This window comes from Tursiops truncatus, chromosome 14 (genome assembly GCF_011762595.2).
Source record: "Tursiops truncatus isolate mTurTru1 chromosome 14, mTurTru1.mat.Y, whole genome shotgun sequence".
NCBI classification, from domain to species: domain Eukaryota; kingdom Metazoa; phylum Chordata; class Mammalia; order Artiodactyla; family Delphinidae; genus Tursiops; species Tursiops truncatus.
The window spans coordinates 7,626,593-7,645,510 of record NC_047047.1 but is presented as its reverse complement, the minus strand read 5'-3'; the positions used below and the strand labels follow the sequence as shown (position 1 = coordinate 7,645,510).

The 18,918-nt window shown below is 36.5% G+C and overlaps 1 protein-coding gene across 2 annotated transcripts in view; it reads right to left on the bottom strand.

Moving 5' to 3' along the window:
* The window catches only part of MGAT4A (alpha-1,3-mannosyl-glycoprotein 4-beta-N-acetylglucosaminyltransferase A), a 108,621-nt gene that overhangs the window by 43,704 nt on the left and 45,999 nt on the right, over nt 1–18,918 (bottom strand). For both annotated transcript variants that reach the window (XM_019931151.3, XM_019931152.3), the window contains 3 exons: nt 15,822–15,989; nt 13,576–13,716; nt 1,821–1,954 (listed from right to left, as the gene is read on the bottom strand). In XM_019931151.3, coding sequence (XP_019786710.1) covers nt 1,821–1,954; nt 13,576–13,716; nt 15,822–15,989 — 443 coding nt within the window. The remainder of the gene's footprint in view (nt 1–1,820; nt 1,955–13,575; nt 13,717–15,821; nt 15,990–18,918) is intronic.

The following is an 18,918-nucleotide window of genomic DNA, read 5'->3' as shown; positions in this document are numbered from 1 at the left end:
TACATACTTGCAAATGTTTCCACCGGATCGATTTTTAGAAGGAGAATGTTGGGTCACAGAGGAAACTTACATTTTAACAGCTATTGCCAAACTGCTTTCCAAAGAGGCGGTACCAATTTCTACTGACATACAATATGTGACTGACAAATCTGATTACTTAAAATGTAAAATTTCTACAACAAACAAAAAACATCATAAACGAAGTTCATGAAAAAAACAAACTGAACAAAAGAGTTAATTAAAGAATTAATGTCAAAGAGTTAATTCCTCTCATATATGAAATTTCTTACAAATAAAAAATTACAAATTAAAAAAATGAGCAAAGCCTATAAAAATAAGTATAAAAATAAGTATAAAATAAAAATAAAAAAATTAAAGTATAAATACAAATGGTCAAAATATATATAAACCAACATTTAATCCCATTCAGTAAACAAATCCAAATTAAACAAAAGCAATGTATTATTTTTACCCATCAAATTGGCCAAAATAAATTTAAAGACTAATACATCTTGCAGAGCATGGGGACAGGGAACCAAGCTCTCTCGCAGACTGCTGGAAAAAGGATATTAATGGCTCAGCTTCTGCAGAGCGTCTTGCCCAGGTGTGAACATTTAATGTATGTGGACTCTACCCAGCAATTCCACTTTTAGGAATTGATCCCGCATCAGTAACCAGACAAGTGCACAACCATTTATTTACAGTAATGTTCAATACAATGCTGAAAAGAATAGCAAAAGTGTGGAAACAGTCTCAGTTGGTCTGTCGATCAGAAATTAAATAAAGTATGATAAAACCATACAATGGAATGTAATCTAGCCATAACAATGATGGTGTGATGACTATTCACTTTACCATGGGAAAATGTCCATGATATTAAGCAATATACAGAACAATTCCATTTATATATATGTATACAGCCATAGGAAAAATTTCTTAAGATATATATATTCAGAATATATAAGATATATATATTTCAGAATATATTTCAGAATATATATATTTCAGAAAATATATATATTTCAGAATATTTCAGAATTTCAGATATAGTAGCTATATCTACATGGAGGAAATGCAGGTAATTTTTCAATATGCATTTCTGTAATTGTTTTGAACAATATACACGTGTTTACTTTTTATATTAAAGAAGACACAAGAACATTTTCATAAAAAAAAAAAAAAACAGGAAACACTGAAAAGTTGGGAATCAGTGGGCCAGAACCAGATGAGATTATAAATCTTCTCACGTTCCAAAATTCTATATAATAATTAAGGAAATATTTACTCTAGGGTGCTTTTTCATCATTAAAAAACACCTCCTCAAGATTTATTCTTTCCCCATATCTTTTGAGGAGACTAAAATATAAGCAATATAATAATTATAATTAACATGATATTTGACTTTTAAAATTATAATGTGGCTGCATCTTGGGAGTACAGAGAAGGGGTAGAGAGAATAAAGAGATGATAAAACCCCAGCCTACACTAAACCTTTCTCAGGTTTCAAAACTCCCAAAGAACATCAATGCAAGTCTCCAAATTCAGGTCCTAGAGCCAGAAATGGGGACTCACTGTTCATAAAGATCTATGAATATAATATTATCCTATTAACAGGATATTACCATTCCTGGATTGTAACTGCACAAGAGAAGTTAAGGCAAACACAAGTTAAACTTACATTTAACTAGCAGATGGAATATACTACCTAAGCTTTACTCATCACATTTTATAAAAAAGGTTTATAAAAGCATTATTCAAAATATGGTTTCAACTCTTACAGATTATATGTGGTAAAAAAAGAGCAACAATTAAATAATTACCTCTCCTATGAAGACAACTATAACACAGTCCAGCTTCTCTTCAGGATACAGATTATCAATAAGGGAATGAAGAGTTTCTATGAGGTAAGATTTAACTTCTCTCTTCACTGTGGGAACTCCCATTACTATTGAAACTGAAACAAAATAATGATAGTAATTATATTAAAAGATTTTGCAAAGACAATGCAGAAAAACACCACTGTTTTACAAGTATTATACCCTCTCAAATTGATAGAAATAATTGGAAGATCAAAATATACTACATTGAAAGAAAGAAAAATAATCAAAGAATGTGGGGCACACCTATTATACAGTAATTCTTTTCCACATGGCTTCTCCATAAGAAAGGAAATAATGTCAAAGAACTGATAAAGATGAAAGACATTAAACCACACATTAAGAATGAACGATGGTAAAGTATAAACAACAGATTTTATTATACAACTAAAACTTAGAAACATTAAACACATCTTAAAAATTAAAGTCTCACATGTCATATATAAGATGTCTTAAGGAGGACACAATATCACTTCTGTGGTTTTCTTCCCAAATTCATAACCTCAATCTAACCATGAAGAAATGTCAGACAAATCCAAATTAAGGGGACACTCCCCAAAGATCAGGAAAGACAGAGAAAGGATGAGGAACTGTCCCCAACTGGAGAAGACTAAGGGGACATGACAATTACATGAAATATGGGATCCTGAGTCAGATCCTGGAACAGATTAAATAATAATGATAATAAAATGACAAACTCTAAGATCTAAGGTTAACAGCATAGCATCAATGTTAATTTCTTGGTTTTGATCATTGTATAATAGCTATATAAGGTGTGAACATTTACGGAAACTGGGTGAGGTATATGGAAACTGTGTACTATTCATGCAACTTTTTTTAAGTCTAAAATTACAGTCAGTTCTACTATAATGCTTGTTTTGAAATGCAAATTGTTCCTACATGATTAATACATTAGAAAACAATTTGAGCATGAAGTCAATTTCACATTTGCTTTTATGCAATTTCTCCCCTGGGACAAACACTCACTAGGTGAACACAGAAAATGGTACCCATTTGAACTGAGTCCAGAATACTGAACCAAGCCATGCAGAAATACCCAAAATGCACAGCTGCCTCAGTTCACTGCATGCTGTGAACCACAGCTATCTACACCTGGTGTTACAACTTTCTGGCAGATTTCAGTCAATCCGCTTTGTACCACTTCACAAAAAGCTTCCAAGCTGCAGTCCTTCTGAAGCCCACTTTAACAAGCAAACCTCAAGTCTTTTTCAAGGTAGAATACCATATTTATTGTATTTATGCATTTCTCCATCATTTAATACGTGCAAAATTGTGCCACTGCTTTTATTAGCTTATCTTTTCTTTATGTGTAACTGACAAAGCTTTTGAGTGTTGTGATCTCAACACTCAAAAATGTGACCATTTTTCTCCTTTTATTGCACAATTTTGCATAGCACAGTAATATTCAGGAACACATATGTTATATTAGAGTACTTCAGTTAGTTTTTAAATGTAATATCTTTAAACGTTTTAGGGACTTCCCTGGTGGTACAGTGGTTGAGACTCCGTGCTTCCACTGCACGAGGCACGGGTTCAATCCCTGGTCGGGGAACTAAGATCCCGCATGCTGCGCAGCGTGGCCAAAAAATTTAAAAAAGAAAAACATAAAATAAAAAAGTCTTAGTATCCTAAGTGTTACAGATCAGTAGAGAAGTATTTTGCAAAAGTTAAAATTAAGCCTTAATTATGTAACAGTTTATTGGAGATACTACAAAACACTTAGAGGTCATAGAATTCTAAAGTCAGAAGGAAGTGTAAAGATCATGGATCCATGATTCTACCACCATGATTCTGCAGTTCTAAGGTCCAAATAGCTTAAGGGAGTCCCCCAAGTTTCCATACCACACTCCTCTCTTCCATTTTGGGATGAAAAGTTTCCAAGGGCTCAAAAAAAAGATTTACTATATTTGTTCTGAACATGTGCATTGAACACTTATTAAATGCAAGGCATTATTTTAGGTGTTAGGAATATAACAGCATAGATAAGGTCCCTGCCGTCATGGGACCTTTCTTACATTCTACAAGAGGGAAAAAGATAAATAATTTTAGAGGGTGATATGTAGTATATGAATTAAAACATGGCAATATTAGAAAGGGGGGGGGAAGAGGAAGTACCTCTACAGACAGTGTAGTCATGGAAAGACTCTCCGATATCAACTGAGCTGGTACTTAATGATGAGAAAGAGAAGAGAAAGAAGATGAGGAAACAGCTAGGCGCTGAAGAGAGGATGATCTGAACAGTCAAGCAACAGCAAGAATAGAATGTCTCTAAAGCAGAATCAGCCTAGATTCAGAGGAATTAGTTAGGAATCTGATCACATAGACCCTTAAATTTAGTTTTAATTCTGAGGGCAAGAGAAAGGCACTGTAAGGTTGTAAGCAGGGGAGTGACAACATCCGATTTGTAATTTTAAAAGATTAACAAATTTTATGGAGAAGAGACATAAAAGTGTTAACAAGTATAAAAGTATTTTGGAGAGATCAGTTAGGAAGTTACTGCAGTAATTTAAGGAAAAGATGTGGTTTGAATTAGGATGTTTGAAGTTGGAGATGAGTGAACAGATCTGGGATCCACTGTGGAGACCCTCACCAATGGGGCTTATGGCTGGCAGAGATAAGGGAAGGGGAGGGTCGAGGATGACCTGAGTAAGTGGACATGGGACCTTCTACTGAGAATGACACACCTGAGGGGGAAAGGGCTCCCAATCAAGATTTCTGTTTTGACCATGTTACTCTGAGATGCCTAGAGACAGGATGAGTAACCCCGGAAGCAAATTTCCATATACTTTTATCTACCTCAGAATTTTAAAATATTTAGAATATACATTAAAAGAGTATAAACTATGCTATGAAGCATTTCTAGGAAATGTTAATGCATATGAAGTTCAAAAACTTTGTTCACAGAAAAAGCAAAATCCATGCTGACTCTAGTTTATGCAAAGAAAAATGGCATAAAGTAATAATGCAAATTCTCTCTTCCCTACCAGTCTTAAGTTGTTCTGTTTCTGTTTTAAGTTTAGATGGCATGTTTAGAGAAGAAGCCACTTCTCCCAAATAGACTGTTTTGGAGCTGAAATTTAAATTCTTTAGTTTAAACCAAGGCACTCAAGGACTCCAAAAGCACTAAAAAGGAAAGTACTAATTTCGGCTAAATCTACAGAATTAGAGTATCCATGCTAGGGGTAATGCACAAAATACCACAAAAAAAGACAGCTTTTCCTGCCTTCTGGGCATGTTGTAAGGTCCCCTCAGGTTGCGGAGCTGGGGGGAGGGGATGTGACTAGTAACAGGGCTTCCCTGGTGGCACAGTGGTTGAGAGTCCTCCGGCCGATGCAGGGGACGCGGGTTCATGCCCCGGTCCGGGAAGATCCCACATGCCGCGGAGCGGCTGGCCCCGTGAGCCATGGCCACTGAGCCTGCGCGTCCGGAGCCAGTGCTCCGCAACGGGAGAGGCCACGACAGTGAGAGGCCCGCGTACCGCAAAAAAAATAAAAATAAAAAAATAAATAAATTTTAAAAAAAAACTGTTTCAGCTTAGTAAGAATGTTAACCACTGAAAAGCTGGTTGACCAAGATTATATTATATTTATGATGGATAAAGTCATAAACAAATGGGCTAGAATAAGCATCTTCAAAAAAGAAAGAGAATGTCACATTCATAAAATAAGAAGAGCTGACTATAAAAGAACTTACTAGAGACCTTGGAAGTTTTAAATAACTTTAAAAATACTTCTACTTCCTTTTCATTTGCTTCTTATTCATGAGGAAATAGTCTAAACCAAAAAATGCATGAAATGGCAAAGGCAACTTACCCAAATAGTGATTATTAAAGGAAGAGACACACTATCAACTTCAGAAATAATTAATGATCAATGTTCTAAAGAACATAATTTAGAACATACTACATCTTATTAGTCTTTGTAATCCAGTATGTACCGTAAAAATATTTCTTGAATCAATAAAGACATAGAAGAATGAGTTAGTCTGAATATAATTTAAGAAGTATCATCTCCATAGGAAAAGTGTATAATTTTAAATGATTCATAAAATAGAAAGATGGCAGAACTAAAAAATGCTGAATGTGAAAACTCAGAATATCGAAAACCAGTAAGATACCTAAGAATCCTATTGAATCAAATGCAGATTGAATCAGCTTTTTAAAAACATTATCATAAAGATTCATTTCAATACCTAAGAAGTAATGATTTTGTCATTTGTTAAAGACTTAGGAGCAAAATAATATTTGTCTCTACATCCTAAAATCTACAAAGAAAAGATTAACAAAGTTCAAAGTGGAGAAATAAAAAGTATAAAAGAATCATATATAAGTCCCACAAGGAAAACTCAAGAAGCCCTGGTGACTCTAACAAGAGGAGAAAAAAAATGCCATAGATTATCTTTTAGGTATTTTGGGAAAAAGATGCAAACCAAATTATTTCTATTACTGCATGAAAGGTTAAACATAAGTGACTATATACTTCTATTTCTGTAAGAAAAGTAGGGGCAGACATATGAAAAACTTTCTTGACATGACTGTAAGAGCTATTAATGTTGAAATAAGATACAAGAAAAGAAGTTATTTCTTTACCTCTCAAATTTTTAAAATAGAAATGTTTCAAAAGTTTAAACATTGTTTTGCCTGGAGATAGGGCTTGAACTACATGTCTCATAATCCTTTTCAGCTCTATTACTCTGGTCTTTGGAGAAAAATATCTAACTCCCTTCAACATGGAGTTTAGAATGACTCCTAAGTTACTATGCACAGATCAAGAACTTTTTATTCTTTAACGTGCCTTTTTTTTAAATTAATTAATTTTAAACATCTTTATTGGACTATAATTGCTTTACAATGTTGTGTTAGTTTCTGCTGTATAACAAAGTGAATCAACTATATGCGTACATATATCCCCATATCCCCTCCCTCTTGCGTCTCCTGCCCACCCTCCCTATCCCACCCCTCTAGGTGGTCACAAAGCACCAAACTGATCTCCCTGCACTATGCAGCTCCTTCCCACTAGCTAGCTATTTTACATTTCGTTTTGTATATATGTCAATGCTACTCTCTCACTTCGTCCCAGCTTACCCTTTCCCCTCCACGACTCCTCAAGTCCATTTTCTATGTCTGCGTCTTTATTTCTCTCCTGCCCCTAGGTTCATCAGAACCGTTTATTTTCGTTGCTTTTTTTTTTTTTTTTTAGATTCCATATATATGTGTTAGCATATGGTATTTGCTTTTCTCTTTCTGACTTACTTCACTCTGTATGACAGACTCTAGGTCCATCCACCTCACTACAAATAACTCAATTTCATTTCTTTTTATGTCTGAGTAATGTTCCATTGTATATATGTGCCACATCTTCTTTATCCATTCATCTGTCGATGGACACCTAGGTTGCTTCCACGTCCAGGCTATTATAAATAGTGCGGCAATGAACATTGTGTTTCATGACTCTTTTTCAATTATGGTTTTCTCAGGGTATATGCCTAATAGTGTGATTGCTGGGTCATATGGTAGTTCCATTTTTAGTTTTTTAAGGAACCTCCATACTGTTCTCCATAGTGGCTGTATCAATTTACATTCCCCCCCAACAGTGCAAGACGGTTCCCTTTTCTCCACACCCTCTTCAGCATTTATTGTTTGTAGAATTTTTGATGATGGCCATTCTGACCAGTGTGAGCATTTATTGTTTGTAGAATTTTTGATGATGGCCATTCTGATACCTCATTGTGGTCTTGATATGGTTTTCTCTAATGATTAGTGATGTTGAGCATCTTTTCATGTGTTTGTTGGCAATCTGTATATCTTCCTTGGAGAAATGTCTATTTAGGTTTTCTGCCCATTTTTGATTGGACTGTTTGTTTTTCTGAGATTGAGCTGCATGAGCTGCTTGTGTATTTTGGAGATTAATCCTTTGTCAGTTGGTTTGTTTGCAAATATTTTCTCCCATTCTGAGGGTTGTCTTTCTGTCTTGTCTATGGTTTCCTTTGCTGTGCAAAAGCTTTTAAAAAGTTTCATTAGGTCCCATTTGTATATTTTTGTTTTTATTTCCATTTCTCTAGGAGGTGGGTCAAAAAGGATTTTGCTGTGATTTACGTCATAGAGGGTTCTGCCTAGGTTTTCCTCTAAGAGTTTGATAGTGCCTGGCCTTACATTTAGGTCTTTAATCCATTTTGAGTTTTTTTTGTGTATGGTGTTAGGAAATGTGATAATTTCATTCTTTTACATGCAACTGTCCAGTTTTCCCAGCACCACTTACTGAATAGGTTGTCTTTTTGCCATCATATTCTCTTGCTTCCTTTATCAAAGATAAGGTGACCATATGTGCATGGGTTTATCTCTGGGCTTTCTATCCTATTCCATTGATCTATATTTCTGTTTTTGTGCCAGTACCATACTGTCTTGATTACTGTAGCTTTGTAGTATAGTCTGAAGTCCAGGAGCCTGATTCCTCCAGCTCCGTTTTTCTTTCTCAAGATTGCTTTGGCTATTTGGGGTCTTTTGTGTTTCCATACAAACTGTGAAATTTTTTGTTCAAGTTCTGTGAAAAATGCCATTGGTAGTTTGATAGGGATTGCATTGAATCTGTAGAATGCTTTGGGTAATAGAGTAATTAATAGAGTCATTTTCACAATGCTGATGCTTCCAATCCGAGAACATGGTATATCTCTCCATCTGTTTGTACCATTTTTCATTTCTTTCATCAGTGTCTTATAGTTTTCTGCATACAGGTCTTTTGTCTCCTTAGGTAGATTTATTCCTAGGTATTTTATTCTTTTTGTTGCAATGGTAAATGGGAATATTTCCTTAATTTATCTTTCAGATTTTTCATCAATCGTGTATAGGAATGCAAGAGATTTCTGTGCATTAATTTTGTATCCTGCTACTCTACCAAGTTCACTGATTAGCTCTAGTAGTTTTCTGGTAGCATCTTTAGGATTCTCTATGTATAGTCTCATGTCATCTGCAAACAGTGACAGTTTTACTTCTTCTTTTCCAATTTGGATGCCTTTAATTTCTTTTTCTTCCCTGACTGCTGTGGCTAAAACTTCCAAAACTATGTTGAAAAATAGTGGTGAGACTGGGCAACCTTGTCTTGTTCCTGATCTTAGAGGAAATGCTTTCAGTGTTTCACCATTGAGAACGATGATGGCTGTGGGTTTGTCATATATGACCTTTATTATGTTGAGGAAAGATCCCTCTGTGCCTACTTTACAGAGAGTTTTTATCATAAATGGGTGTTGAATTTTGTCAGAAGCTTTTTCTACATCTATTGAGATGATCATATGGTTTTTATCCTTCAGTTTGTTAATATGGTGTATCACATGGATTGATTTGCATATACTGAAGAATCCTTGCATTCCTGGGATAAATCCCACTTGATCATGGTGTATGATCCTTTTAGTGTGCTATTGGATTCTGTTTGCTAGTATTTTGTTGAGGATTTGTGCATCTATGTTCATCAGTGATATTGGCCTGTAGTTTTCTTTTTTTGTGACATCTCTGTATGCTTTTGGTATCAGGGTGATGATGGCCTCATAGAATGAGTTTGGGAGTGTTACTCCCTCTGCTGTATTTTGGAAGAGTTGGAGAAGGATAGATGTTAGCTCTCCTAGAAATGTTTGATAGAATTCTCCTGTGAAGCCATCTGGTCCTGGGCTTTTGTTTGTTGGAAGATTTTTAATCCCAGTTTCAGTTTCAGTTCAGACTTGTGACTGGTCTCTTTATATTTTCTATTTCTTCCTGGTTCAGTCTCAGAAGGCTGTGCTTTTTTAAGAATTTGTCCATTTCTCCCAGGTTGTCTATTTTATTGGCATAGAGTTGCTTGTAGTAATCTCACACGATCCTTTGTATTTCTGCAGTGTCAGCTGTTACTTCTACTTTTTCATTTCTTATTCTGTTGGTTTGAGTCTTCTCCCTTTTTTTCTTGATGAGTCTGGCTAATGGTTTATCAATTTTGTTTATCTTCTCAAAGAACCAGCTTTTAGCTTTATTGATCTTTATTATTGTTTCCTTCATTTCTTTTTCATTTATTTCTGATCTGATTTTTATGATTTCTTTCCTTCTGCTAACTTTGGGGGGTTTTTGTTCTTCTTTTCTAATTGCTTTAGGTATAAGGTTAGGTTGTTTATTTGATATTTTTCTTGTTTCTTGAGGTAGGATTGTATTGCTATAAACTTCCCTCTTAGAACTGCTCTTGTCACATCCCACAGGTTTTCAGTCGTCGTGTTTTCATTGTCATTTGTTTCTAGGTATTGTTTGATTTCTTCTTTGATTTCTTCAGTGATCTCTTGGTTGTTTAGTAGTGTATTGTTTAGCCTCCATGTGTTTGTATACTTTACAGTTTTTTTCCTCTAATTGATATCTACTCTCATAGAACTGTGGTTGGAAAAGATACTTGATAACAATTTCAATTTGCTTAAATTTATCAAGGCTTGACTTGTGACCCAAGATGTGGTCTATCCTGGAGAATGTTCCATGAGCACAGCCTGAGAAGAAAGTGTATTCTCTTGTTTTGGGATGGAATGTTCTATAAATATCAATTAAGTCCATCTTGTTTAATGTGTCATTTAAAGCTTATGTTTCCTTATTTATTTTCATTTTGGATGATCTGTCCATTGGTGAAAGTGGGGTGTTAAACTCCCCTACTATGACTGTGTTCCTGTAGATCCCCTCTTTTATGGCTGTTAGCATTTGCCTTATGTACTGAGGTGCTCCTATATTGGGTGCATAAATATTTAAAATAGTTATATATTTTTCTTGGATTGATCCCTTGATTATTATTTAGTGTCCTTCTTTGTCTCTTGTAACAGTCTTTATTTTAAGTCTATTTTGTCTGATATGAGAATTGCTACTCCAGCTTTCTTTTGATTTCCATTTGCATGGAATATCTTTTTCCATCCCCTCACTTTCAGTCTGTATGTGTCCCTAGGTCTGAAGTGGGTCTCTTGTATACAGCACATACATGGGTCTTGTTTTTGTATCCATTCAGCCAGTCTATGTCTTTTGGCTGGAGCATTTAATCCATTTACATTTAAGATAATTATCGATATGTATGTTCCTACTACCATTTTCTTCATTGTTTTGGGTTTGTTTTTGTAGGTCCTTTTCTTCTCTTGTGTTTCCCACTTAGAGAAGTTCCTTTAGCATTTGTTGTAGAGCTGGTTTGGTCGTGGTGAATTCTCTTAGCTTTTGCTTGTCTGTAAAGGTTTTAATTTCTCTGTCAAAGCTGAATGAGATCCTTGCTGGGTATTGGTTGTAGGTTTTTCCCTTTCATCACTTTAAATATGTCCTGTCACTCCCTTCTGGCTTGCAGAGTTTCTGCTGAAAGATCAGCTGTTAACCTTATGGGGATTCCCTTGTATGTTATTTGTTGTTTTTCCCTTGCTTCTTTTAATATTTTTTCTTTGTATTTTATTTTTGATAGTTTGAATAGTATGTGTCTCAGTGTGTTTCTCTTTGGGTTTATCCTGTATGGGACTCTGTGCTTCCTGGACTTGATTGACTATTTCCATTCCCATGTTTGACTATAATCTCTTCAAATATTTTCTCAGACCCTTTCTTTTTCTCTTCTTCTGGGGCCCCTGTAATTCGAATGTTGGTGCATTTAATGTTGTCTCAGAGGTCTCTGAGACTGTCCTCAATTCTTTTCAGTCTTTTTTCTTTATTCTGCTCCCTGGAAGTTATTTCCACCATTTTATCTTCCAGGTCACTTATCCATTCTTCTGCCTCAGTTATTCTGCCATTGATTCCTTCTACAGTATTTTTCATTTCAGTTATTTTGTTCATCACTGTTTTTTTGCTCTTTAGTTCTTCTAGATCCTTGTTAAATGTTTCTTGTATTTTCTCCATTCTGTTTTCAAGATTTGGGGTCATCTTTACTGTCATTATTCTGAATTCTTTTTCAGGTAAGTTGCGTATTTCGTCTTCATTTATTTAGTCTTGTAGGTTTTTACCTTGCTCCTTCATCTGTAACATATTTTTTCTCATTTCTTTTTTTTTTTTTTTTTTTGATGGGTGAGGCTATATTCCTATCTTACTTGTTGTTTGGCCTGAGGTGTCCAGCACCGGAGTTTGCAGGCAGTTGGATAGAGCCAGGTCTTGGTGCTGAGATTAGAACCTCCAGGAGGCCTCACTCTGATTAATATTCCCTGGGGTCTGAGGTTCTCTGTTAGTCCAGCAGTTAGGAATTGGAGCTCCCACCACAGGAACTCTGGCCTGGGAACCAAGATCCCACAAGCTGCATGATGTGGCAAAAAAAAAGAAAAAAGAAAGAAAGAAAGAAAAAAGGAGCAGTACAATATCAAAGAATAAAAAACAAAATAAAATTAGAAAAATATATTAGGAAAAATAAAAATATAATTGAAACAACTGCAACAAGGTAAAATAAAACCACAACAGAAAAAAGAAAAAAAAGGGGGTGAACAAGACAAAAGGAGAGAACTATAACAAAGTATAAGGAATAAAATAAAATTAGAAAAATAAAAGATTAGGAAAAATAAGAATATAAATTAATCAACAAGGTAAAACAGAACCCCAATCTAAAAGAGGAAAAAAGGGGAAAAAAAAAAAAAAAAAAGCCTTGGCTATGGGGGCGGAGTTTAGGCAGGGGTGGAACTTAGGCAGCAGCGGGGTTTAGGGTGGGGGGGAACAAGGCAGGTGGGGGTGAGCATGGGGCGGGTCCTAGGCTCAAGACACACAGCCAGAAAAGGCCTTGGGGGCGGGGCCTAGGCCGGGTGACGTTCAAGCGTGGGGCAGGGCCTCTGCTTAGGACCTGCATGGAAGAAGAGAGGCAGCATGTCTAAAGGAGGGCCTCTGGAGTGCAGAGTTCCAGAGTTTGGAGGTAAGGCCCTGAGTGAGGGTGTGTGGGTGGGGTTTAGGCCCAGCGCGATGCAGGGGGGTCCTCTGAGTGTAGAGGTGGGGGTGTAGGGTCGGGGCTTGGGCTCGGCATGGCAAGAGGGAGGCTCCAAGGGTAGAGGATTAGGCCCAGAAGCCCAACAGGCTCCCCGGTGCCTGAGTGGACAGGGAAAGCGCTGCCCGCGTCCCTTTTGTTCCTCCACGCCCCTCCCCCACCGTCTCCCCCAGGGTCTCCCCCGTCACCACTGGACCCCTAACCGTGGGTGGGTCCCGCTGGGTGTAGGAACTCCTCCCCTCTCCCACCCAGAGGTCCGGCCTTTATTTTTGCTCCCCTTCCCTCCCTCCCACTCCCTCAGGACCCGCGTGGCTGGAGGGGGCCTTGGCGGGCAGAGGACCAGTCCTGGGATCTCAGCAGGCTCCCAGGGGCCCAAGTGGGCAGGGGAAACCTGGCCACGCTCCCTTTTGATCCTCTGCTCTCCCAGTGGTTCCCCAATTTCCCGCTTTGGCATGGGATCCCTTCCCCTCCCCCAGCCACCCCTCAGGGACGCCAGTCCTGTCCCGCCTCCACTTCTCCTCCCCCTTCACTCCCCCCACGCCCCACGTCCTTCCCCATCACTGGGGGCGTTCCTCCCGCCCCTTAGGTGTCTGTGGTCCCCCACTGGTGCCTGGTAGGTGCCCTAGTTGTGCAGAGATGTGAATTCTGCATCCTCCTAGCCCGCCATCTTGACTCCCGACTTGCCTGACTTACAAGGGTCAACATAATACTCCAAGACATAATTAAGACCAGCAGTGCAAATACAATAGGAAAGAAAACAAACATACCTCCTGTTCTTCCATTACCAATCTGCACAACAGGTTGAAGGCTTCCTTCATTTTGTAATAAATGAGGCAAATGATAATAAATACTTGGCACTTGAAGAGATTTTTTGCTTGTTAACTCCCTCAAGAGCTTTAGGGTACCATCTGAAATACAGAAGTATAATCAATCCACGGTAATACCTCACATATAGAAGTTGCTGATGTTACAAAGATAGTGGTAAAAATTTTTGAGAACTAAAAGAATTTTCTATCCTAATTTCATACTTTGGTCAATGATGTTTCCATGGACACTTAGGCAACCAGAGTCTCACAGAGTCATGATGATGAGAACAGTTTGAATGAAGCTAAAAAGGTCAGCCAGAGTACCACGAGAAGACAATGTGAACCACTCACCTTTATAATGTGTCAGAACTCAAGCCCTGGGGGACAGACTGTAAACACGCTATCCACTCATGAAAATGTAATAATAATAAGTACAACGACCACCAGTAACTTTCACTTTTTTATGCTATTATATTTGACCAAAATTTCACATGGAAGATTTTTTTTTTAGTTCAAGTACACTAATTTAAACAGCACAAGTTGAGAATGTTTGGTACAGTTCATAACTTTCAAATCGTTTTTCAGTTTTTATGAGAGGAACCAATGAACCATTTAATATAATAGAAAATAAAACCTTGATAGGATAATCAATATTGTTTTACAATTCCATTGAACTAGAACTTAACCTTTTAAATAAGGAAGCTAGCAGTAAGGACTTGCAGTCTCAATAACAATTTTATACAGAGCAATATGAAAATTCCCTTAAAATACTCTGAATATTCAGAACCGAAAGTTCACAAAAGAAACGAAACTATCACACATGAAATTAAAGTTTAACCTCATGTAAAAGCAACAACTACAAATTACAAGACAACAATATCTACCCATCAAATTAAGTTAGCAGATTAAACAGTAATATTAAATTGTGGTGATAATGCGATAAATGTTTCAGCTATTAAGAACAGCATCAAAACCCTTAAAACATTCCTGCCCTATTATTCAGTAATTTCCCTTTTAGGAATGTAACTTCTATGCAATCAATAAATATTTAGTGAATTATCGGTTTTGTTCCAGCCACTGTGGCACGTGGTTGGAAATCAACAGTCATCAAAACACAGATTCTGTTTTTAAGAAAGTCATAATCTAATGAAAATAACTTAAGGCCTACCATAAAAGTAATCGATTTATATACAGAGATGTTCTTCACAGAGTTATAAATTGGGGGACAAAAACAACCCAGAAAAATCCTATTTGCCTATTTGTAGAAAAATATTTAATATAGTATATGATTAGCTGATATATATGTCATCAAAAATGGTATTTTAAAAGAATATTCAATGCCATAGTAAAATGCTAATAGCATAATTTCAAGAGCAAAGGTAAGGCCATAAAACACACAATTACACTTTTGAAGAAAAATATGCATGGAAAAAAGACTAGAAGAAAACAAAGAATGTTAACCATTCCATAATTTTAAATGTTACTGTGCCATAATACAAATTTTAAAATCAGGAGGGGAAGAAAGGGGCCTGAATCTCCAAAAATAAGGGAAGGTAGTGAATCTCAAGATGAGAGGAATTAATGGTGAAAGATTATAACAGATAATGCTAAATGAAAAAGTATATTATTCGTGGAAGATTATGTAGATTTGGAGTGAACTGATTATATACATATATCGATTTAGTCATTAGAATAAGAATAGGATAGAAACAGAAGATGCTTGATATTCATTTCACTCAGACCAGAATTTCTCAGAGAGGGAACAGGTCAGGTACCCCCAAAAGTACCCATTATAAAACTATATCTTTTTATTTCTTATAAGTCATATCTGAGAGCACTAATTGCTTCAAATAGCTCAAAGGTTCCCCAGAGTCCATCTGAAGTCCACACAAGTCACAACAGAAATATGCATAAACACCAAGTTAAATTTTAGTCTCATTCTAAATGTTTTTTTTAAAAGATGCTGGTTCTTCACTATTGGCAGTGAAATTTATACAACTGAAACTTAATATTACTCTCTTTAAATCAAATTTAGCAATTAATAAACTTGTTTTATAATTAACCACAATAGAAAAAGTTTTGTATGGTGATTTTTCTCTCTGTAGAGGGTAACAAATGTTGCGACTCTAGACAACTTTCAAAGAGAGTATTTCACATGACCCGTTGAAAATGTAATCTTTTCATAAAACCAAAAATATCGTCTGTACCTGAAAATTTATTCACCGCATCCTTACTTCTGTTTGTTTCTGCTCCTACACGCTTGAACTGCTGTACAATGGCATTGAGTTCGGAAGACCGCTGAGAGATTCTGTGTTCAGCTATTCGGAGCCGTTCTTTTAAAGCAAGAAATTCTCGTTGATAAGCAATCAGTTTTTCTAGAAGCAAAACCAAAAGTTATTAGTATATTTCTTTAAAAAAAAACCCACTATAATCGAAACAGAATTGTAACATTAGGGATTTTAAAGTTGCATTTTTCAGAAACAGATATTCATTAACGAATTCACTGAGACAGAATTGAAAATAAAAAAGAGCCCCAACTAACAAAGTGGTGGCAAAGCCACCACTAACTTAGTGCTATTAATATCTGTAAGAATATGGGCGCTTTCTAATTAGCACTTCAGAAAGTTAAAGATAGGGAGAAATAGACAAGGTTTTTGGAATTATCACTTCAAGCATAATACCAAGATCATTTCTCAAAAGGTACAAACAACTATAAAGACCCTATTTGTATGAAGACAGAGATGAAGCATTGAAACTAATGATAATATATCTAATAATATAATGAATATAACATATTTTATAGCGTAACCACTCATTTCCATAGGCTGTTTCCTCTGTACTTCCTATTCTGCAAAAATTTCCCTAGGCCAGACTTTGGTCAAATTCCTGATCCCTAACAACTCAATCAGGTAGATGTTAAGATGACCCTAAAAGTCAATTATTTGAATTTAAGAGAATCACAGGTCAGGAAAGCCTGGTCTGGGAAATAAAAGTGGATTTTATGAGGATAAACGTAGGCACTGAAGCAACAGTATGAGACAGCTCAGATACAAAGTACACAGTGAGAAGAGACCCCAAGACAGAACTGGACACCAAAATCTAAGAGACGCAGAAAAGAAACCATGCATTTATCTTGATCAGAAGCACCGGAAGGGAGCTGAGGCTGGTAAATGGTCTGAGCAATTTCCACAACCTCATTAAACTAAGAAAAATCAGAACCACAGTTTCAGCTTCTCTATCAAGCTAGATAATCTAAGGCTACTATTCCGACATCTAAACAAAACAAACCTTGGAAAGACTCTTTTTAATTTATATTGTAATCTCTGCTTTACTCAATCAAGGATGGAATCGTTCTGTACAAAACAGAATTAAGAAATATAAATCTGCCTGTCTCATAAAGCTAGCCTTAAAAATAGTCAATTATATTATTCTTTGGCCCTTACATAAAGGACCACAGAGTAAGTACCTCTGAAGAATTCTGTGGCAGGGAAGAAAGCCTCCCCTGCTTAACTGTCATAGTTCCCTGTATTGAACAATGTATTAATAAGCAGCTCTAGTTTCCATAATTTGCTGGCTTTAGGAGGAAAGGAAGCGAGGGGGGTTGTGATTAGGAAAGGGCATACAGGGGAGCCTCAGGGTGCCAACAAGGTTCTATTTATTGACCTGGTTCCTGGTTAAATAAAATTCATTACTATACACCCATGGTTTAGGCACTTTCCCATATGTGTTAACTGACAATGGAAGAAATGTTAAAAAGATACTATTCACAAACACAAAACTACAAACAATTATACTATAACAATTTTAACAAGAGGCACACGAGAGTTATGTGATAAAAACTGTAAGCCTTTTCCTGGAGCCTGTAATGGAAGAAAAAAATGAAGTCATTTATTAATCCCAATCTTGCAAAAAAAAAAATAGATAAATCCTACCCTAAACTAATAATAAATGCAACACTTTTTAAAACATCAACGAAAATTTTTTGGAACTTGAATTTTGACATGTGATTCTAAAATTCATGTAAAAAACAATGTTTTTAAAAGGTCAAAAAAATCTAGAAATAATAATAGGTAACTTGCTCTGAAATCAGAACATACTATATAAGGCTATAGAAATGAAAACCATGTTAAATGCCAAGTCTAAATAGTAGGGCCCATCACGCCAAGCAGATTGTGTCCAAAATGAGCATGAGTGAACTGTCCTGTGATTTCTTCCCCCTTTACCTCTTACCACTCACATGGTGCCAGGATAGTGAATTCTAGACCTCTGTCACTAAAAAAGAATTAGAACCCTGTGGGAAAATAACTTTAAGATGAACCTGGAGCATTCTTGTGTCAAATAAGAAAATGTTATTTTATTTTACTTTATTTTAACATCTTTATTGGAGTATAATTGCTTTACCATGGTGTGTTAGTTTCTGCTGGATAACAAAGTGAATCAGCTATATGCATACATATATCCCCATATCCCCTCCTTCTTGCATCTCCCTCCCGCCTTCCATGCCCCACCCCTCTACGTGGTCACAAAGCACCGAGCTCATCTCCCTGCGCTATGCAGCTGCTTCCCACTAGCTATCTTACATTTGGTAGTGTATATATGTCAGTGCTGCTCTCTCACTTCATCCCAGCTTACCCTTCTCCCTCCCCATGTCCTTAAGTCCATTCTCTACGTCTCTGTCTTTATTTCTGCCCTGCCCTTAGGTTAATCAGAACCTTTTTTTTTTCTTAGATTCCATATATATGTGTAGCATACAATATTTGTTTTTCTCTTTCTGACTTACTTCACTCTGGATGACAGACTCTGTGCCCATCCACCTCACAACAAATAACTCAATTTCGTTTCTTTTTATGGCTAATATTCCATTGTATGTATGATCTTCCTTATCCACTCACCTGTCGATAAACACTTAGGCTGCTTCCATGTCCTGCCTATTGTAAATAGTGCTGCAATGAACGTTGTGGTACATGACTCTTTTTAAATTATGGTTTTCTCAGGGTATATGCCCAGTAGTGAGATTGCTGGGTCATATGGTAGTTCTACTTTTAGTTCTTTAAGGAACCTTCATACTGTTCTCCATAGAGGCTGTATCAATTTACATTCCCACCAGCAGTGCAGGAAGGTTCCTTTTCTCCACACCCTCTCCAGCATTTACTGTTTGTAGATTGTCTGATGATGGCCATTCTGACCGCTGTGAGGTGATATCTCACTGTAGTTTTGATTTGCATTTCTCTAATGATTGGTGATGTTGAGCATCTTTTCATGTGTTTGTTGGCAGTCTGTATATCTTCTTTGGAGAAATGTCTA